This window comes from Oncorhynchus clarkii, chromosome 26, assembly GCF_045791955.1.
Source record: "Oncorhynchus clarkii lewisi isolate Uvic-CL-2024 chromosome 26, UVic_Ocla_1.0, whole genome shotgun sequence".
Taxonomy (NCBI): Eukaryota; Metazoa; Chordata; class Actinopteri; order Salmoniformes; family Salmonidae; genus Oncorhynchus; species Oncorhynchus clarkii.
Window position 1 is genome coordinate 11,226,721 of NC_092172.1, and position 22,807 is coordinate 11,249,527.

A 22,807-nucleotide genomic window follows, 5' to 3' on the forward strand; every position below is an offset into this window, starting at 1 on the left:
GAAACACGTACTGTATGTCTACAAACACACACTATCTTCCTCCCACCTCGAGCACAACACAAAGTCCCCCTCCCATCTCACACATAGGGGTTAGGGAATGTAAGAGGTGAGTCGGAGCACTACTGGAATTATAGTGCTGTTCCCCTTCACTCCCAACCTCTCTCTCCACACCCACAGCCCCCCCCATCCCACTTTCGGCTTTACATTCCCCCTCCCCTCCTCTCTCCCTCCTCCGCCCCCTCAGAGGCGTGGACGCCCAGGCTCCTCTCTAAGGGAGGAAGACAGCCCCTCACACAGGGCTCTGGCAAGGGCCCATTTGATAAATGACACACGTCATTCTGTCAGGAGAGAAGGGTGGGTCCATGATGTATGACCATGCCGACGAGGGGAGGAAATCAACTGTTTGGCATGGAGCAGCTACTCTCCCTCCACCACAGCTCTGTTTCAGATCTCCTAAAAGACCCGTCCGGCTAGCCTTGTGTGTGTGTGTGTGTGTGTGTGTGTGTGTGTGTGTGTGTGTGTGTGTGTGTGTGTGTGTGTGTGTGTGTGTGTGTGTGTGTGTGTGTACGGACAGAGAACAGGCTGCCCTTCTTTCCCTTTGACTCTTCCCCCCCAAACTCTCCCTTTCTCTGTCTCTCTTTCTTTCTTTCGCTCTCTCTGTCTGCCCTTCTCCCCGTTCCTTCTCCCTGTGTCCCCCCCCCCCCACCAGAGCTACAAACAGGAAGAGTGTAGGGACGGAAGGAATAAAAAAACTGAAAATAAAGAGGACTAGAAAAAAAGCTAGCTCAGTAGCAAGAGGGCAGTTATATCAATCAAAGTCAACTTCGGCAACAACAATACTACCATTTCAAATAAAATAGCTATCTCAGACAAACGACCGTAACATGGGGATGGAAACCCGATCGGCCAAACTGTTCTTCTCATAAGAGAAAGGATCTACTTTTTTTTCCCTCCTACAATTTTTTCCCCCTACTCCTCTATCTCACGCTCACCTCTTTTCCTTTTCGACACACAAGCGAGGGCCCTGACATCTGCAGAGTTCATTTAAAGAGAAAAAAAATATGTGTCAGAGGAGTGTGACGCCCCCCTCCTCGTACACCCCCCCCCCCCCCCCCCCCCCTTGCTCGGTTTCATTAGCTCACTGGCAGGGTGGCACTTCTCAAGCTCATTACAGGGGAAGGATTTATGGAGCAGAACCCAATGGCGAAGAAAAGGCATCTGTCAATAATTGCAGGGAGCAGCACTCACATCTCGAGAAGCTTTGAAATCTCATTAGGTATGCAGTTATCAGGCATAAAGATCAAAACCATGACTCAACTCCGACAGAATCCTACCAAGAAACATTAATTAGCAACAGGCCTGCAGTATAAAATAAAACAGACTTCCTCCCTCTCTCTCGCTCTCTCTCTCTCTCTCTCTCTCTCCTTCTCGCACCTGCCTGCCTTTGCCAAGGAGAGAAAAACCCGACCCCCTTCCTGTTACTTAAATGCACACACACACATAGGTGTATAAGCAGAAACACACACGTGTAAACACGCAAATCACTGCCCCGTTTCAGACCACCCCCCCCTGCCTTTCCTGACCCCCCCCCCCCCCCCCCATTACAAAAAATTAAAGGGGAGGATAATTTCCAGCATCTGAGACTGATCAGAACATGAAACAGGGGGAGGGAGGGAGGGAGGCGAGGCGTTTGAGGCCGTCTCTTGGCTTCGGAGGAGAGAAGGAGAGAGGAGAGAAGAGGAAGAGGCTGTCATGCCTGAGAAGGATGTCCTGATTACGTGGGCCTCTACGGCTCCCCTGTCTTTCATCACCGACACCATCAAAAACAGCCTCCGTGTCACCCGCCTGACTGATGGCTGCCAGTCTCGCCTGGCCCCTGTCAGAGCCCCACCGGGAAGGGGGACAACCAACCAAAGCTACGCCCACCACAAAGACAACCAAAGTTCCTCCATCCCCACCGCCCACACCCATCGGCTGGCTCACCCCAACTGAGGGAAAGAAGAAGAAACCCAGACCTGGAGTCTGGCCCAAACGACACTCAGAACCCCCCCCCTCCATCTCGTCCTCCCCGGCCCCCTACCTCTCCTCTCTGTGCACCCCTGTCCCTCCTCGACATGACAACAACACAGGCAGGGATTACTCCACACTCCCATATTTCACTGCATAGGGCTGCTGGGAGATTTAATCCCCTGTGTAGCTGCCAGGCTCCTGAAGACTGGCCCGACACACACATCACACAAAGAGCCATAGTATCGCTGAGAGGAGAGAAAAGTAGGGTGGGTGGGGGGAGAGAGGAGAGGACAACCCAGACATACAGAGAGAATTTCAGCCGGATAATACACTAGTCTGCCTTGGGAAAGTTCAGCCAGCCAAATTTGGGGGACGTGTTTTATACTCTACTGAGGAGGAGCATAAAATATATCTGTTTCTCCGCAGAGGAAGTGCAAAGATCCCACAAACTCTCTCAATTTCCTGTTTCCTCAAAAATGTGCCTAGAAGAGAAGCCGATTCCCTTGGTGCTCTGGTGCAGGCCCGATAGCGAATCAGGCTTCACAGTGGGAGTTTTGTAGAGCAGTGGCTGAGCTCTGCCCAATCACTCCACTAGAATAATGACAATATCTCCTGCACATTGAAATAGCAGCGCTTAGGAGTTGACATGATTCCCTAATCATTGGGGAAAGAGAGAAACTGATCATCGTTGATTAATCAAATATGAACACCCATATCAGAGAGAGGGAAGGAGAGAGGGAGAGAGAGGGAGAGAGGGAGAGAGAGAGAGAGAGAGAGAGAGAGAGAGAGAGGGAGAGAGAGAGAGAGAGAGAGAGAGAGAGAGAGAGGAGGAGGAGCTAAGTAGCCACTCATCTCCTGACCAAACTTCCTTTTACCAGTGGTTGGATGTTCTCGTTTAATTCAGAAAATTAAACGCCATTAGACAAACTGTTGCATTTGATGGTTTATAGACGTTTATCTGTCCAGTCTTGTGATCTTACAACTAGGTTGAATAATGTCTTGCACTGGTGCACAATTTGCTGAGGTGTTCATTTCAGCAGGCGATAAAACATAAAAGGTAGAGCAAAAGTGTACATAAATAAATCTTCAACCTTAAGAAAACATAAAAAGCTTCTACCTTTCCACAACGAACGTTCCGGCATTTACTACCTAGTAATAACACATCCAATACAGTAAATGTGTCACTGTGCATGTTCATTCCGGAATAGAAATAACGATCCCAGAAGAAATGGGGACGGCCTATTGTTGAACACTGTTGTGTGTCTATTGTGTGAAAAGTATTGTTTGGACAAGGAGCCAGACACAGTAAAAAAAAAAAAAACATTTTTAGGTCTTGATAGCTTGCGTGTAAATGGAACTGTTTTGTGTGTGTTCCACAGGCGTACCTTTGTGTACAATAACTGTGTGTGTCTGAGTGTGTTGCATCGCCCCCCCCCTGCTCTCTCACTAACCCTGCTGCAGTCGCTGTTTGTCGCTCTCTCCCCTCGCAGAACAACCTTTGGTGAGAGGAGCCGGGAGGAGAGGGGCTATGAACAGAATGAGAGAAAGACGCAGCCCTGTGAGTCAATTTAAGAAATAACTGCTGATGCGCCAGCTATTGACTGTTTCGGTGCGCTCGTGATAACGCTCAAGGCGAAACTGTGGGCAAAATGACAGCGTCAACCGCCTGCAATAAACTGCAGCCCGCGAGACCAAGGGAGCTCTAATTGACAGCTGTCAAGCTAACGGGAGCCATGACGGAAGATTCTGGGGAGGAAAAGAAATCTGTTTATCAACCGTACATCCTCGAGCAGGGAACTTTCCCTCCCTCCCTCGTTCTCCCTCTTTCTCTGTGCCCACGTTATTCAGCTCCCCCCCCCCCCCCTTCACCCCTTCTCCCTTCATTTCTCTTTCTCCACCCTCTCCGCTCTTAACCCTGTTCATTGTCGCTCACTTGTGGCTGTGAAAAAGGCAGAGGACGGCCATAACTAATCATAGTGTCAGCTGGCTGCCTGGGAGAGCCTCACTTTAGGGAGAGCAATGCAATGCAAGGGAAGGCTGAGGAAAGGCCCGTAATCCTGAGAAGAAGGCCCAGGAGTAGACACCTCACCCCGGAGGGGGCACCAGGGCTTCTGGGGACTACTGATCACGTGGGCCGGGATACACGGACAAAGACTCACGTGGACAGACAGATAGTCCTAGGCCACTCGTTTATTCTCCACATTTGGTTGTGTGATCTGTCCACATGCTATTTCTACATCACTTTATTTTGGATTAGGCTACTTTGTTCAATGTTTTTTTTTTTTGGCACTCAGCTTCAGACATACACAGCCATGTTGCCATTCCCCAGGCGCGTCACGCACCCCAAAAGTCTGAGGAGGCACAAAGCAAGTGAGGGGATGGTCCAGAGTACCCTCGCCCGTAAGTAGTAACAGTATCTCCTGTTTCTGTAGCGTGAGGCAGCTTGATGTACAGGTCTATCGCAGGGCCTCCAATCGGTCTCCTTAATGCTGAGTGCCAAGCAGAAACATGTCAGGCCCCATTTCTACAGTATTTGGTAGGACTCGGCCTGGGAGCGAACTCACAACATTCTAATCTCAGGGCGGACACTAACCGCAAGGACACTGAGTTGGTGCATACGTAAATTGGAGAATCTTGCATGTATCAAACACCTGAAACAGCCTTTTCCTGCACTCCAGACCCATTATCATTATGCTTAATTCTATGTAAAAAAAAGTCTGCCAACCTTGCCAGAAGGCAAGCGAATATAGTTAGACCAGCTAGCTACTCTAACTTGATTGACTGCCTGAAACGGCTTCTTGATAGCTAGTTATGAGGTTGGGAGATTGGGGACCTATCTGGTTAGCTAAAACCAGCTTCATAAAATGTATAAGTGGCTAGTAGTATTACAGAGAAAAAAACGGGAAAAAAACATTTTGTTTTACAGGACCAGTCTGAGGGGGCACGTGCCCCCTATGGGCATGACGCCTCTGTCCACCACAACCAAAAACATTTGGAAAATATGCACGGATAAATCCACTTGATTTTTAAATATAATGTAGTTCTTAATAATTACATTTCTAATTAACTGAGGGTGGGGGTGGACTGTGGAAGGTGATGTTTATGAAATCATTTTCTTTACGTCTCAATAATTCATAGAATTAACATGACCAGCTTTTTAACTAGGATAATTAGCCCAATTAAGATGGCATGTTTCATTCAATTGAATTCGCAGAGACTTTGTAGGGGTAAAGCGTCGTACGAGCAAGGCCCCAACAAGCCGTTGCTCCCGACCTGTGAACTACAGCGAATTAACGAACTGCACCAGCGACAAAGTGAATGAAGTAACATTACACTATTTTTTAGCAATAAGCAGAGACAATACATTATTGCAACAACATGCAAGCGGTGTGTGTGTGTGTGTGTGTGTGTGTGTGTGTGTGTGTGTGTGTGTGTGTGTGTGTGTGTGCGCGTGTCCGTGCATGTGTGTGTAGTAACCCATGTGTCTATGGGCCACCGTATGTGGTTGTGTATCCAGCATGACTGCAACGTTAACACACATCAAGCGTGATTAATCACTCTCGCTCATCCACAATCAATCAACCACACACCAAAAAAATCACAGAAATCAGCTGCTTTTCCTCACTGCAATCCATCTCCCGTCAAGCAGAACTAGATCTGTCGTGGTCTTAGTATTTGTATAAATCACGTTTAAGCCCCTTTGAACACAACGCTGATAATAGGCATTTGGGAAATCGACTCATGTGAAAAAAGCATCTATACCTTTGACTATGTAATGATGTACGTGATGATGAGCAACGTCAACAATATCAATGTCGACTAATTTTACGAGGCTTCTTCAAATATATTTCCCAGACAGCGGCCTGGCCCTAAAGCAATACTATTCTCTATGACAGTGTAGCAAAACAGCTACAACGTCAGCGCAATGTTTTCCGAGTGTTTCGGGCAAGAGGAACTACAGTACTACTCAGTAAGACTAGCATGGCATTAACACAACTAGCGAAGGAGAAAAAAACGTCCTACGTTTGATGTTCCCACTTTCCTCCCCAGAACAATGATATGTTTGGTCTTGTGAGGCTTTGAAGCAGAAACAAGATAAAACGGCGTTCACAGCATTGTCCACTCCTAAACGGAGGAAGGTACTGTGGGAAAGGTGTTGTGGCTAGACAGAAAGAGTGGTGTGTGTGTGTGTGTGTGTGTGTGTGTGTGTGTGTGTGTGTGTGTGTGTGTGTGTGTGTGTGTGTGTGTGTGTGTGTGTGTGTGTGTGTGTGTGTGTGTGTGTGTGTGTGCGTGTGTGTGCGTGTGGGAGGGGGGGCTGGCTGCCACAAGCCACTTTCCCAGACAGACTTTTTTGAGAGGCTAGTTTTTGTTGTTGTTTTTAGGCTCCTGACCATTAAAAAACAGCCTAATTCCAAGCCAACGTGATTACCCAGGTACCCTGGCCCATTTGTCACCTGCAGCAGAAAATTGAGTTAGTGCACAACTAAAGGCATGGAGGACTGTGTAATATCAACTTGATTACATCAAACTAGCTGCAAACCTAATTGGGCTGGATGACAGTGTGCGGAGCTTGTCATCTCCAATCATTAGGGCTGTCAGGAATCCATCAGCTTTACAGCTAATTAGGTGAACACTAATGAAGCTGGCAAAACAACTTTTCTTTTTTTTTACGGCTGAGCAGCCCTTCCAGACTGGTGGGCTGAAAAAGGGAAAAGAGTGAGAGGAGAGAAAGAGAGAGGGAAGCAAAGAGAAGGAGAGAGGGAGAGAGAGATTTTCTCATGAAACGCTCAAGGTTGTCGGGGACTGGATTTCCCAAAGTTCCTAATCATGGCCCATTATCTGCCATTTTTTGCTCTTTCCATCACTACAGCGCAATCAATTTGTCACCACTCTTTGTGTGCCACGGAGCAGTCATCAACCTTATAACTTGCAGCTGCGAGGGCTGCTGGGAAGGTAAGAGGGGCGAAGGTTGGGAGGGGTTATACAGACCCTGTAAAAAATGACAGGAAGTTGCCTCGTCACAACAACAAACAAAAAAAACATCCCTCTCTGCTCTCGTGTCTGTCCTCATCCGCTCATCAAAATAATAAATGCCTTATTTTTCTCTCTCACTCTCTCGCCTGGGATAAGAAGGCTTTCAGTCATCTCCCAGCCCCCCTCGGCCCCCACCCCCAGAGTGTCCATTAGGCAAAAGCGTTTTGATAAAGTAAAGCTCAGGCCCGACGTATGGAGAAACAAAATGAGAGCAGTCACTCTGCCAACTTCTGATTGACCATTAGAGCCGTTGATGAATGTGGCTGTCAGAAGGGAGACAATTAAATCAAATATGAAACAAAGTCGCTTTGACGGGTCATTCTGATGGAGCAAACCAGTCTTCCGTCTCCCGATTAGGCTAATAGTTACATTTTTCATAGAAGCACTGTGTGTACGCGCAAGATACAATTGTGTGTGTGTGTGTGTGTGTGTGTGTGTGTGTGTGTGTGTGTGTGTGTGTGTGTGTGTGTGTGTGTGTGTGTGTGTGTGTGTGTGTGTGTGTGTGTGCGTGTGTGTGTGTAGTAATTTGAGCAATTACTATAATAATTGCATAATATTGAATTTGTATAGTATATATTAAGGGGATTTGACCTAGGTGCTTGTTATAGTTTTGTTAATGGCTAAAAGTTGAGGTAGTATAGATGAAATTACATGTAGGCTATGTTTCAGAAAACTTAACTACACTTTAAAGCATATAGGTAAATGTCGAATCAAAAATCAAATCCAACTTTATTTGCCACATGCGCCGAATGTGGCCTATATGTTGATGGTAATGAAGCAAATCTCTCACAAATAAGAATAACCCTTATTGAATCTTAAAACAGGTAGCCTGTTATACCTCAACACATTGGTGCTTCAGACAATACTTCCGAAAGCGGACAGAAAACCCAGAAGTTCCAACCATAGAGCAACAGTATGAGAACAGAAGTCAGATTCGAATAATGTTGGGGGGTTTTTCAACAGAATGGTAGCTAAGTAAATACCATGTTGTTGCTTAGCCTAATTATTTATATAGAGTATAATATATGAGGTGTTCTATGAACTAAGTAAGATTTAATTAAAGCAAATTTTGAAGAGTCACGTGGATTGTTCTATATTCTCTACTTCTAAAAGAGAGAGAGAAAAAATGTGGCCTTAGGATCTGACAACGTGAAAAAGTACAAAAGAAGCAATTAAAGATGTTTTAAATCGCTAATAATGTCAGACCAGACATGACGTCACGCGAACGTTGACGTGACGTTGCTATGGGAAGTGATTTATTTGTGTTTATCGGGAAAGAATAGATCAAAGACAAGCCAGATGACGGGCAATCAATCAGACATCAAATAAAATATGGCAATTGTCCATTAAAGCCTCTTCCAGTCCACGTCTCCCCTGCGAAATCATCTTTAAGTATTTCCCAGAAAGGAGAAATCAGCAAAGGGAAACTAGGCGAAAGTTTAAATGTTATGATCAAATGTTTTAGCACAAAGCCCCAAACGAGCATCAAAGGAAATCATGACAGTCAGCTGACAAGAGCCCCCTTTTCCCTACGCTTCTTTATAGATCTCTGATTCATGGGGTCAATATCTACACCCTACGGGGGGAGGAAGGGAGAGTAGGCTAAAATAGGGCAAAAGGGAGAGAGGCCAATCAAAGCTGAGGTTGTCTTTGACCAGTCGGATAGAGCTACGGCCTGTAAACCTTCCATGTCTTTCGAGAACTGCTGTTAGCAGATCGTTCATCGAGTGGAATCATTGTTGCCCCAGAAGTTCGACAAAATGATCAACTTAGAACATTTAAACAAGGTTGCCAATAACTAGGCTATGTAGCCTAATGGGCTATGTAAGTGTGCTGATAATGCAGATCACTATTAAAATAGTAGGTGGCTAGTATCAAACGTGGTCTTCGTGGTTGTAAAATAAATACAAATAAATAAAAACAAATAACATCCCCTTCAAAGGGAAAGTACAAAAAAACTTATAGCTAGTAGCCTAACCATCCCTCTTTGAGTGAATGGGTATTTGCCATTTCCTCCCACTGTAGGCTATGCTACAATGTAGCTACACGCACATGATTCAGTACTATACATGGTAGGACTAGTGAAAGCAATGGAAATAGCTCAGCAGTCGTAGTGAAAACAGGGGTGATAACATGCAAATCATAGAACCGTACCTGCCGCACGCCGGGGCGCTTGCTGTTTCCTCCGCGGCATGCTTATTTCGGGGTTCTGAAGAGTTCTCCTCTAGCCCCAGAGATCCCTAGCTCGTCCGCTCTTCTTTGATAGCGGCGCTTCCTTACACGGTACCCGGGACGCTTTCAGAAGGCTGACATAGATCGGCAGTTTTCAAACAAAAATGCAGACATTGAAGAACGGGTAGATCTGAAGATGAAGAAGAACAAGCGTTTTTTTTTCTTCTTCTCCTGTTCGACTTGGATATCACAGTGTGTGGAGACGGAGAGTACAGTGTCGGGGGGGGGGGGGGGGGGGGGGGATCTTCAGCCTCAATGTGATTCTCACTCCGCGTTGGAGGCTGCAACAGGCAAGCTTAAAGGAAAACGAAATGAACGCGTCACTCAAAGTCTGCAAACAGGGGCGAACATCAAGCACTGTCACATTTGTGCCGTGCACATCCAATGGCTAGCTAGCTCTTGTCATATAGGCATCACATGTCTGCTGTCCCTCACCGCAGCCCCGTAACGGTGTCTGACGCGGACTATACAGTCTATACAGCATAAAAAGTCAGCTTTGCTATTTGAAAGAAATCATTCGTGAGCATTTTCAAAAGTCATCCACGCATGCTGGAGATCAAATGCTGACACAATAGCATAACTGTAAGGAGGAAAGCACCGTTCCACTCTTTGGCTACACATGGAAACAAAACAGGTTCTACTTCCCTAGGCTATTGGACTATCTTAATGTTGACTAGGTGTTAACGGAATGGCATACTTACTCAATCCGTCGATTAACTGCGTTATCCATGAGGATTTCGATATCCAGTCATCACACGCAATTTAAAAACCAGCAAGGCAGCATCTCAGCGTCGCTGTAGCCATCGTATGAAAATCCCAGTCTTTCCAAGTCCCCTTAAAAGCATCAACAAATATATATTGTTTTTACGATAGCGGGGTAAAGGCAAAGGTTGAAAGAAGAGATGGACGGACTTGTCGCCCACACGCTGGCTCGCTCCGTTATTTTGTCCAAGCGCGTTCAAAATCCACGGAGAGCAGTTCGAATCGATGAGATACGTGCTTGATTGGGTATCCCTTGTTGTAATAATGTACATCAGAAGGAGGGGATGGACTCGTGCTGTGCCTCAGCTGCTCTGAGAGCATGGATCAGCAGCTATTGCCAAACACTTTCTTGGCTGCTAATAGCACTTTTTCCTCTTCTTTGTGTGGCTGATAGTAGGTATTTAAAACAGCAACAGCGAATCAGTCGAGTCTTCCTCACTGCAAGATGCCTTCTTCTGCTCATGTGAGGCAGGCACAAAATCCGTATCATGCGCCCTCCTTGTTTTTGTTGATACAGAATGGAAAGAATACTAGGTTCGTTTTTTTTAACAGTGAGATCAAAATTATGCACACATCCCCATCCTCCAGATTTGGGACCATCACAGACACTATCAGCTTTTTCTTTCAAATGTTTCCCCTCACAGTAAAGAAAAAACTTACAGAGAATTTTCTGTATTATTTAGGGGAAAAAGTGGAAAAATTATCCCTCTTTTTCAGATCATCTTCAAGATAGAATACAATTGGTCCGCTGTCTGCTGGAAAGGTTATGATTGTGGATGCAAATGATTTTCTCGCTAACCAGAACACGGTAAGTTGTCAAAGGATGTTTTCTTCTGCCAGATGTGTGTGTCCGTGTCTTTTGCCGTGTCGTGGTTTCCCAGTCTCACGCTAGTCAATAGTCAGACATATCTGACCGCAGAGGGGATCAATCCCTTGTTAGTGGCAGAGGAGTCGCTCGATGGGAACACGATCTCCTCTCCGTTCGCCAGGCTTGTTGAGGGATGAGAAAGAACAGTCTTTCACTGATTCCGGATGTTTTAGCCTAATCTCGCTGCGTATGCCGCTACACCACTGCATGCAGTTAGATCCGCCCAAGCATCTGTCCGTCTAACCATTGGCGCATCCATCAGTGTCACACGCTCTGCATACTCGCAACGACAATACCCCTCTCAGTAGACACAGCAGCCTCCGCACAGCGCCTCTACATTTCTGACACATTAGCTTTGGTCAACAGCCTGGCGATTTTCAGTGGTCTAATGGTCGGCATTCTCCTTTCCTAATACAAGAAATCAAAAGGGAATCAAGGCAGATTTGATGCAATCGGTAGCTTTTCAATAGCATTGCATTGAGACAGTGGGCTATGTAAAGCTGTGTGCCTCTCTGCCTCTAGTCGTCTGAAGCCTACTGTCAACTCTGGAAAGCCACTGCTACCTGAAAGAATCACTGTGTTTTTTTAATGCAAACTATGGAAACCATATACACATTTAGTTTCAGATGGACTAAAAACATAGTGTCCGAAGTTGTATTTGGTTGATGCGTAAAGGCGCGTAAAAGTGCTTTTTGGGAACGCACAAAAGGCGAAGTGCAATAGAACGCTTTACTTGAGATAGGCTGACTGATATCTCCTAATGGTGCTGAGGACTAAATGAGTTGTGGAAGACAACTGGAAAGGATTGTCTGCACATATTTACAGAATACAATAGGCCTGTTATGTAATTTTCTACAGATAATTATTCAACATGTTTCCAAGACAATGTTGAAGAATGCGAGCTTTTTCGTTCTTTCTTTTTTAACTTAGGGTGATAATTAAACGAAATGCAGGTGGTTGCATACAATTTTACAGTAGTGCATAATGCATAGCAATTGGATAACTTGACAGTTCTCTGGGCGTAACTTTCCTTTCAGTTCAGTATTAGGCTACATGTCTAATCTACTCTTAATCATTCGCTCGCTCAATTGAAAAGAGTGTGCCAATGGCATAAGCAAAGGCTACAATACATGAGACAAATGTAAATGTTTTTTAGGGATCGTGAAGTAAAATGTAAAGATGTCAATGATGCCCGGTGTGTGTGTGTGTGTGTGTGTGTGTGTGTGTGTGTGTGTGTGTGTGTGTGTGTGTGTGTGTGTGTGTGTGTGTGTGTGTGGCTGCGAGTTTCTACGAGAGAGTGACCAGTACAACATTTCAACTTCAAGATTATCGTTACGAAAACGCTATTTAAAAATAATAATAATAGCATTTAGCTTGAACATGTTTCTGCCAGATAGAAATTCGACATATCCCTCATTCTGTTGGCAGGTATGTGATTCAGGCAATTCTGTTTACAGGTTAGGCCAAACGTGCATGTCATTACACAATCATTTTTCCGCTCAAACAAAAGTTGAAGCGTGTGGCCATAAGGTTAGAGTTAGATTCCATGTTTAGCAGTGTGGCACATTTAGGCCTATATTTAGCTTTTCAGGGGTGAGGCTATCTACAGCTATTCTCTTCAATTTACGATCAGATATGGATTCCTTGAAAAGTTGGAATTATAATGACATTTAATGATTATTTAAACGTAACTTTATAAATATTCAAGTTAACCAGAAGTATAGAAGAAATAGGCCAACAAGTGATTGTTGTTACTGATGTTTGTTCTGTTGTTAGGAGTTTGTAAACTATAACATTTTTAAATGTTTTTTTTATTTTTAATTATTACTATTATTAATAATAACAATAACGATGTAGATTCATCAAATAAAAACATGAACATATATTTCTTAATTACCCTTTATTTTAAAACTAAGCCTGCGAGCTTTGCTTGGTAGGCTTCTGTGGGACTTTCCTTATCCTTAATATTGCAATAAGTGCACTCATTCCCTCGACAATCATCTTACAGTAAATTACCCTTTGGTACATGTGTCTGTCTCTCTCTGTATGTGTGTGTTTGTGTATGTGGGACAGAAGTCAGAAATGGAAAGAGTGAGAGAGGGAGAGAGATGGGGAAAGGGCACACATTTAAGCGTCTTGCCCTTTTTTTGCTCGTTCCCATGTAACTTAATCAGACCCTGTGTTTGTAACTGTGACAATCATTCGAGTGACCATGGTTATTGTAGAGGAAAATGCATTTATATTTCCGTTCAGACACTGTTTTCTACTGTGCAATTATCAAGGTAACGTGTAACGTGTATGCACATGCACACCAATAATGGGTCTGTTCGTTAAGTCAACTTTTGATAACTGCTAGGCTATGGAGGATTCAAATGAAGATGGTTTTATGCTCGCACATTCTTGTTCATAATAGGCTACAGAAGAAAAGAAATCGGACAGCTAAAATGATTGTTGTTTTTTTTAACGCCCACGCGTGTCACAGACAGCAAGTTTTTTGCAGGCCTTGCCTAGTAACACACTTTATAGACCAAAAAACAAGCAAACAAAACTCGTCTGTTTCGTTTGGAATTTGTTTAATTAAAGTTAGTCCATTTCCATATACGTCATATGCTAAGTTAAAAGTGTGATACTTTTCTTGGTATATATTTGTGATATTTTTTTGATAACTTTCAACTCCATTTTGTCACTCAGAGCTTGGAGCAACTTCCCTCATAACGCCCCCGTTACTCAAACACCTAGTTTGGATCTTTCTAACTATCGTTAGACCTCCCTTTTCCTTTAGGGAGAATAAGACAGGGCCTTATCAAAAATTGCAGAATCAAAATAGTGTTAGAGAAGAATCAGAACCCCACCTGGACGTTTCATATGATTTAGGAAAGTGTAGCCTATAAAGTGTTGCCTCTAATGTCACGTTTTGTTGATAAGTATAAATCCTTTAGGCCTAGTCATTTTTATTTGGTAAAATCATAATTTTATTTGGGTAAATCTGGTACGATTGTAATTTTTACTCTTATAGTGTTGCCTAAAAGTGGTGCTATTTTATTCCATAACAACTTCTTTTTTTTCGTTTCCGTCAACTCGACTATAATTTGATGGATTAGGACTTCCTTGGTGTTTAGGAATAGACTATCCCCCAAATTATTATTTTTGTTTAAAAAACACTGAAATGATCTTACATTTTCATGTGTTTATGCACTTTTTAAAATAATCAATCTATCAATCAATCAAGCAAAACGTTAATGTATTTGTTAAACCCTTTTTACATCAGTAGATGTAACAAAGTGCTTATACTGAACCCAGCCTACAATCCCAAAGAGCAAGCAATGCAACTACATTGGTCAAATAGCATATTGTTAATTCATTTTTCATTCCAAAAGTTGCACTACATTTGGTAAATATATCTAGCTCACATTGGCTATTGGGACTTTCAGTAGGACTACGATATGTCCATCGACCAAACTAACTTATTTGACCAATGTTTCATATAAGGTCAGGACAACGTTCCCAAAATATACCCGTATGATTATTTACTACATTCACCGCACCAACCGTGTTGTAGGACCACTCGAGTTTACGCAGCCGAGCAAGTGGCAAGTAATTAGCTGGAGCGGTATTTGGAGCATCCGCTTTGATGCACACAGAGCGAGGTGGACCATCACTTTCACAAACTCACCAGAGGCTTACATAAAGCCATTATAACCTGGGGTTTGAGATAACATCTTTTACGAATAAAGGTTAATAATTGCCGCTACTGTGAACAATAGCACCCTGGGGAATATTTGCAATAGACTCCCGTGGTGGCGACGCAGTCAGCTGCGACGCACCAGGGTCGGCTAGGTCATAAGATAGCAGCGCTGCGGGACCCATGGAGGCGCGCATCACACAGTTGCCAAACCTGCTCTCTGTCCTGGGGTCGAGGATGGGCATACAACAGCCATGTGAATACTTGTCTTCCTCCTAAAAAGGGGTATTTGGGAAAACTGGAGAACTGGATTATGAATGGATAAGAATGGGGTTTGTAAATAGTGCTCTGAGCCCGTGCACCATCAGGAATTGTATGGTGATCACATTGGCGAGGAGAGTGCGCTCACCTGATCCATTCAGCACACTTGTTCCTAGTAGACTGTATAAAATGCGCAAGGAAGGGATTGGCTATAGCCTAGAATAAGAGGGGAAGTATTTGGTAGCTATAAAGGAAACAAGAGGCTTCTAGCAAATGAAATTATAATGTGTGGAAAGAGGATTTAAGCCTATTGGTTTTTCTGAGATCAGTAGTATAACTATGTGTATTTGTGTGTATTTATTAAGTACTAGCTCCCGCGTCACAATGCATACAGGCTGCATACTCCTCAGTCGAAGTGAACGTTATCAGACTCATGAACCTACCTTTTTTTTCTTTAGAAGAAGATAAGATGAATGTCAGCAACAATTTTCCATATTCAGAGGTAAAATATGAAATAAAATATGATTTTTTTTTTTGTCACAATTTATTCCAAAAATTGCGTTTTCACATAGCAGCAATTAGCATAATAGGCCAACTCCAATTTAGCGCAGAGTTATCATCCAAAGCAACTCAAAAGTCTAACTCATCTCAACAAGACATATCCTGTACTTTGACTCTGAAAACACAGAGATGGAATGTTATAGGTTGTGGATGCAGGTATTTTATTCTGCCTCCCTCTTCCATAGCTGGGTGTGCTGTGCGAGTTTGCAGGGCTGAGAGGGCAAGTGCTGACCAGTCCTCTTTCTGTGTCTGTTACTAGGTCACCAAGCCTCCCCCTCCAACCCTCCCGGCCGCTAGCCACCAGGGAGAGGGTAATTTAAGCCCTCCTTGATGTACCCTATTCATCACTGTCCCAGAGACCCGCTTCAAAATTAAAGTCTGATCTACAAAGTTAAACCAAAATGAGATAAAAATTGGCAGAGGTCAAAGAGGGTTGGACGAGTCAGAATACAAGGTGGTGTTTTGCTGTGCTTGATTTATGTTTTTGAGGGGAATGGTGAGAAATGAATACATTAACCCATTGGATCAGATAGGCCTGTGTCACAGCCAGACCTGGCACTGGTGTTGTTTCAGCAGTTCATTTGTTGATCCGGTCTGCAATAAAGGAAACAGACCTAGGTACCTCTCAAATGAGGTGGAGAGCAGTGTTGCCTAGTATACAATGATGTTGTGTCAGTTTTATTCTATGTATGATCTAATTGTATTCAAGCACATCTATTGAGTTGAATGACACAGCAGATAATGCATAGCCTTTTCTCAGCGTAATGTTTTGCTGAAACTTTCATGGATTGTTTTTTGAGTTTGGGTCAATTTCATTCCAATTCAGTCAATTCAGGAAGGAAACTGACATTCGGATTCCAATTCCATTTTTTCTTAAAATGTTTCAATGACAGAGATTTGGAATTGGAAATGTCAGTTTATTCCAAATTGAACTGAATTGGAATGGAATTGACCCCAGCCCATTAATCAATTTAATGTCGAGGCTAACTTCTAATTAATTTTCACAGGATGAATATATTGCAGCTTGTTAGTATGTGTTTAAATAAATATGCTTGTTTGTTTCCTATGTGAAAATCAAACATAAGAGGTAAAACTATATACAGTTTACTGAGTTGTGGGTTTTGGATAAGCCATGTGACATGGAGTACTGCTGTGAGTCAAGCCTTCCTTATGGTGAGTAAAGACAGAGAGAGAGAGAGAGAGAGAGAGAGCGAGAGAGTGATAGAGGTAGGGAGGGATGGAGTGAGAAATAGACAGAGGGAGAGGTAGGGAGTGCAATAGGTAGAAAGGAAGACAGAGAGGGAGGGAGGGATAAAGGTAAGGGGAGAGATAGAAAGAGGAGAGCGTGTGTGTGCATGCAGTGTGTCTATGCATGTTTCTATGTGTGCAGTGTGTGCATGTGCCTGTGTGTTTTGGTACAGTATGTCTGGGTGGGTGTGTGTAGGTCCTGATCCTAGGCGGTGTATGGTAAACAGGAACGCTTTCTGTGGCAGGAGGAATTTCCCCCAGCAGCCCCCTGTATCAGTAATAGTGCCGGTAATGAGCTGCAGCTGTCAGTGTGGTTTCCTCTTCTCGTCTGTGATTCATGTTCCAGCTCTGCAACTGGAACAAATGTTTACCCCGATGAGAACCAGACAAACAGGGAACCAAGCACAAATTTTAAAAAAGAGAAATGCTGGCCATTTTTGTTTTCTTAATGTAAGCCACCCCTGATGTGCAGACCTTATGGTAAACCCGCTTAGAACAGGTAAGGATGCAAAATAACAGAGGATCTTCTCCAGCATTTAGGAAGTGCCCTCATTTCTCATGTCTCTGTATATTTAGAGCTAAATAGGGTTGACCACTGAATTATCATATCCTGTCACTAACCCTACGGTAGCCTCCTTTTGTACTTTGTCATGTGCTGTTATATCCATTCCTCTGATAATGCAACAAATAGAGACACAACATATACATGTTAATGATGTTAGACTGCTGGAATAAGGCGTTGAGCTGCCTGCTAAGGAAGTACATTGGCAGGTAGCCTAGCGGTTAAGAGTGTTGGACCAGTAATCGAAAGATTGCTGTTTCGAATCCCTGTGCCGACGAGGTGAAAAATAAGTCAGTGTGCCCTTGAGCAAGGAACTTAACCCTAATTGCTCCTGTAAGTCACTCTGGATAGGAGCATCTGTTAAACTGTAAAAAATGAAGAAGAGATGAGATCACCTAGTTAAAGCCCACACTATCAGTCTGCGGTGACGTCACCCGCAGGGAACTGAGTCACAGGCCTAGCCAGACGTGGTCAAGTCATTAGGAGGGTCTACCTACAGTAAAGTACAGACTCTGCTCTCAATGCAGTGTGTGTACTCTGCTAGGCATTAACTTACACCAATAGTGACATACTATAGTTTGGCTTTAAACAGACACCTACTGTATTTTTTATTTTACTAGGCAAGTCAGTTAAGAACAAATTCTTATTTTCAATGATGGCCCAGGAACAGAACTGCCTGTTCAGAATGACAGATTTGTACCTTGTCAGCTCAGGGATTTGAACATGCAACCTTCTGGTTACTAGTCCAACAATCTAACCACTAGGCTACCCTGCCGCTCCGTATAAGGGGGGCAGGTAGTCTAGCGGCCAGTAACCCGAAAGGTTGTTGGATCAAATCCCCGTGCTGACAAGGGAAAAATCTGTCGTTCTGCCCCTGAACAAGGCAGTTAACCCACTGTTACCCGGAAGGCCGTCATTGTATGTAAGAATTTGTTCTTAACTGCCTTGTCTGGTTAAATAAATCAACAAAAATAAGAACATGATGGACATGTTCGTGCAAACTGTTGTCTGTTGCAACAGTATATTTAGGAAAGCATATCAAACACAAGCACGACACATACAGACAGTCAAAATAGAGGTGGAACATCTAGGTAGCGTACTCGTGCGGTACTTGCAGGATCATTCAGTAGTTAAAACGCAGATCGTTTTTTGGCCCAAAATTTAAGTAGGGAGTTACATTCGTTTTTCAAGAATTCTGGCTAGTGACTAGGATATGGCAGCAACTATAAAGATTAGCCGACATCATCACACAAAACACGGATTGTTTTTGCTCCAATGCAATGTGTACGGACTGCATCCAGCTTGAGCAACTGCAATATCTGTTACAACAGACAGAGAATGTTGTAATAGCTTTCAATTCTTAGAACGTTCCCTGAATGTTACTAAAGTTTTCTTGTGGTTTTTATGGAAATTTTTCTTAACGTTCTTAGAACAATTTGAGAACATGGCTTGAAATAAAACCATGAGGAATGCCTGTGCTTCATTTTAGCCGGATTCTGTCAGAACAGGATCTGACACCTCTCCATTTTGGACAGTTTTTTCCGGAACATATTTAGCCGGATCCGGTACCTCTCGTGACATGACATTTTTTCTCTAACTTTTTGCAATGTAAAAATTATAATAAAAGCGATAAAAGTTCATTTTAGTTGCCTCTTCATTAATAAACCAATTAGGCACATTTTGGCAGTCTTGATACAACATTTTGAACATGTATGCAATGGTTCATTGGATCAGTCTAAAACTTTGCACGTACACTGCTGCCATCCAGTGGCCAACATCTAAATTGTGCCTGGACTGGTTAAATACATTATGGCCTTTCTCTTGCATTTCAAAGATGATGGTACAAAAATAAAATGTTTTTTTCTTTGTTTTATCTTTTACCAGATCTAATGTGTTATATTCTCCAATATTCATTTCACATTTCCACAAAGTTCAAAACGTTTCCTTTCAAATTGTATTAAAAAAATGCATTTTCTTGCTTCAGGTTCTGAGCTACAGGTAGTTAGATTTGGGTATGTCATTTTAGGTGAAAATTGAAAAAAAGGGTCGGATCCTTAAGAGGTTTCTCCTGCCCCCACAAAAAACATAATGTGAAAAGGTATATCTTCAGCCTGGGCCTAATATTCTAAGAGTTGATTTGGGTTGGGCCGGTTTGTGGTTTGCGCAACACAGTATGTTTGAGACCAACGCATGGCCGTGGCTGTGTGAGAAGCGCGCCAGTATCTCTCACATAACTAGAATGAGATTCACTTTCCATGATCCCTCTCTGCTCTGATAGGCATGAACCTGCAACTGTCATCTCTCCAGCATTGCACTTCATCATGCATTTCCTTATAGAATCATAGCCGCACGAAAGGTTCTGAAGGAACTGCAGCACTCCTGATAAATTGAAGTGCATTTGCCAAAGTTATAGAGTTACTGCTGTCTGTTCAGAAATAAGTGAAATAATTCAGAATAGCCTACTACCTCACGAGAAGGCCTATCATTTAGCCACAGAGGATCAATAGCTTCTTTAAAAAATTTGCCGAGCTGTGGTTTGTAGCCCGATAACAAGGAATAACCTACATCTGGCACAAATCTGTCAGTGAAAAAACAGCTCACATACAAAACAGGTCTTTCTCAATATTTCAAATCCAATCGAGGGAAAACACAAGCCGGAAAGCAAATGGCTCCTGCTATGCTGTAGGCTACCAAAATATTTGATCTACTTCCAAGTATTGTTTTACAGAAGAGAGAGAGAAACAGGATTTTGGAATGAGCACATCGGCCATCACCAACCAGTGACCTGCGCATCATTGGGGGAGTCAGTGAAACTGGAAACCAGTTTTAGGACTTTCATTTCCCACCTCGTACTTTAGCCTACAATATGTGTCTCCACACACCTCGGCCTAGGCTATTGATGGATTCAAGACAAGTTTCTTTTTATTGATCTCAGATTCTCAGTTTGTCAGTGTAAAAGTAGCCTGTGCGGAAGAAAAAAAAAGTGAGTTATCAAAAAAAGATTCTTCCCGGGTGGCGCAGTGGTTAAGGGTGCTGTACTGCAGCGCTAGCTGTGCCACCAGAGACTCTGGGTTCACGCCCAGGCTCTGTCGTAACCGGCCGGGAGGTCTGTGGGGCGACGCACAATTGGCCTAGCGTCGTCCGGGTTAGGGAGGGTTTGGCCAGTAGGGATATCCTTGTCTCATCGCGCACTAGCGACTCCTGTGGCGGGCCGGGGCGCAGTGTGCGCTAACCAAGGTTGCCAGGTGCACGGTGTTTCCTCCGACACATTGGTGCGGCTGGCTTCCGGGTTGGATGCGCGCTGTGTTAAGAAGTAGTGCGGCTTGGTTGGGTTGTGTATCGGAGGACGCATGACTTTCAACCTTCGTCTCTCCGGAGCCCTTACGGGAGTTGTAGCGATGAGACAAGTTAGTAGCTACTAAAAACAATTGGATACCATGAAATTGGGGAGAAAACGGGGTAAAATTCAACAACAACAAAAAAGATTCTGGCAAAGTCTCCAGTCATGTAAAATTATGTAGAATTGCATTTTACGGACCCGAGGCTACTGAAATGTAAAAGTGCCTCTACTCTACTGCTCGATGCCATTACGCAAATGTGATGATTTGCATGCAATGCTTTATTATAAAGGTGATGTTTTTTTCTTCATCCTTTCCGGTACCTCAGAACTCTCATGCCCACATTTTGTTCCGGGACCTCCCGATTTACAAATTAAGCACTGAGGAAACCTGTACGAAACGTTATGCTGAAGTTCTGAAATTTCCACAGATGAACTTGGTTTCTTAATGCTCTCTGAACTATTTGAGAACGTTCCCAAAGTCAAACAAGTCGGAGAATGTTCCAAGAACATTAACAACATTTACATTAAATGTAACCATATTTTTTTTACTTTTAGGAAACGTTCCGTTAAAGTAATGAAATGCCAAGAAAATAACTTTTTTTTTTTTTCAAGTTCCCTAAATGTTCCAAAACCAAGCAAGTATCCTGAACCGTTCCCAGAAAGTTGTGCAAAGGTTGTATACAAAATAACCACAGGACAACTACGCTCTCACAAATCTCTAAGGAACATATGGTTCTCAGAACGTTATGTGCTAGCTAGCAAGGCAGTGACATTTTTATGCAAGCCATTGTTCAAATGGTGAAGATAGCTTAATCAGATCAGGCTATTGTGTTTGTGTGTGGTGGTTTCATTCGTGATTTATTCATAGCAGTCACTTTTCCCTCCATCTCAGATCCACTTCCATGTGTTTCCCCCTCAGAGCCTGTGGAACTGTGACTCAGAAGACGATGATGTGCCATGCCGTGCCATATATCCTCCCTGTTGCATTAATCATGCTTTTTAATTAGTGCGGCCCAGCTTTATTAATTACGACTGATGTCTCGCTGATACAGCCTCCCTCAATCGCCCCGCCCTCCTCATTTCACACACAAACTCAAGTCATCGAGACCTTAACCCCGCCTCAAACTACACTGAGATGTCTCAAGTAAGGAGCTGGAGACACAAAGAGAGAGAAAGAACATAGAACAGAGAGAGGGAGGGTGAAAGAACAGAGAGAGAGAGAGAACAGAGAGAACAGAGAGAACAGAGAGAGGGTGGGAGGGAGAGAGAGAGAACAGAGAGAGGGTGGGAGGGAGAGAGAACAGAGAGAGAGCAGAGAACAGAGAGAGGGTGGGAGAGAGAGAGAGAACAGAGAACACAGAGAGAACAGAGAACAGAGAGAGGGCGGGGGAGAGAGAGAAAACAGAGAACAGAGGGCGGGAGAGAGAGAGAACAGAGAGAGAGAGAACAGAGAGAGAGAGTGATAGAAAGAACTCTGATTTAGGAAATTACTGGCCCTGAGGTAGGGAAAGACACATTATTAAAGGGAAATCAGGTGAGGAAGAATGAGGGAGATGTGAGAGAAGAAAGGAGGGCCATAAAGAGAAAAAGAGAGCAGAAAAAAATTAAGAGTGGTTAGAGAGAGAGAGAGAGCATACATGAAGCAGCAACACACATCCCTTTCATGTTGGCCTCAGAACAAGCCGCCTGCCTGTGGGATGAGCCAGTCCAATTGTGAGACGCTTTCTCAGACTAAAGGCTACGGATACAAGGATACAAATCACGAGTTTCGCTCTCGTCACATCAGCCGTGCGAGAGCCACTTCACCGCACCGGTGTTTATCTTGCGCTGACATTCTCTGCGCCTTAATTCCCCCACCACTCCTGAGTAGGATCTTTCTCGCTAAATAGACAGTGAGGTAGATGAACTTAATGGCCGAGAGGAGGAGGGGGAGAACAACCCACCTCCCACTGTGACATCCTCGAGATCCTCCAACGTTATGAGGGGAACGATATGACCGGGGCCATTTGATTTCATACGTATACCCAACCCCCATTTAGCCAGAGGGAGGAGGAAGGGAGGGAGGGGAACAGGAAAACCTCTGCCCCTCCTATCCTATCCTATCCTTCCTAACCCCTGAAGACTGGAGACAGACCCATCTGAAGGAAGACCCGGTCCGTGTAGGACACGTTAATGTTAACGTTGCGTGGAGGAATCTGCCTGTGGATCAACCTCCCATCACATAGCATCATGGTGACCCCATGCAGA

At 43.8% G+C, this 22,807-nt stretch overlaps 1 protein-coding gene across 1 annotated transcript in view; it reads right to left on the minus strand.

The window, feature by feature from the left end:
* Positions 1-11,051, minus strand: part of LOC139385143 (teashirt homolog 3-like) — a 38,843-nt gene extending 27,792 nt beyond the window's left edge. The window contains exons 1-2 of the mRNA XM_071130220.1: positions 9,978-11,051; positions 9,199-9,571 (exon numbers count right to left, since the gene is read on the minus strand). Of these exons, the coding sequence (XP_070986321.1) occupies positions 9,199-9,238 (40 nt within the window). The 5' untranslated portion in view covers positions 9,239-9,571; positions 9,978-11,051. The remainder of the gene's footprint in view (positions 1-9,198; positions 9,572-9,977) is intronic.
* Positions 11,052-22,807: the final 11,756 nt, after the last annotated feature.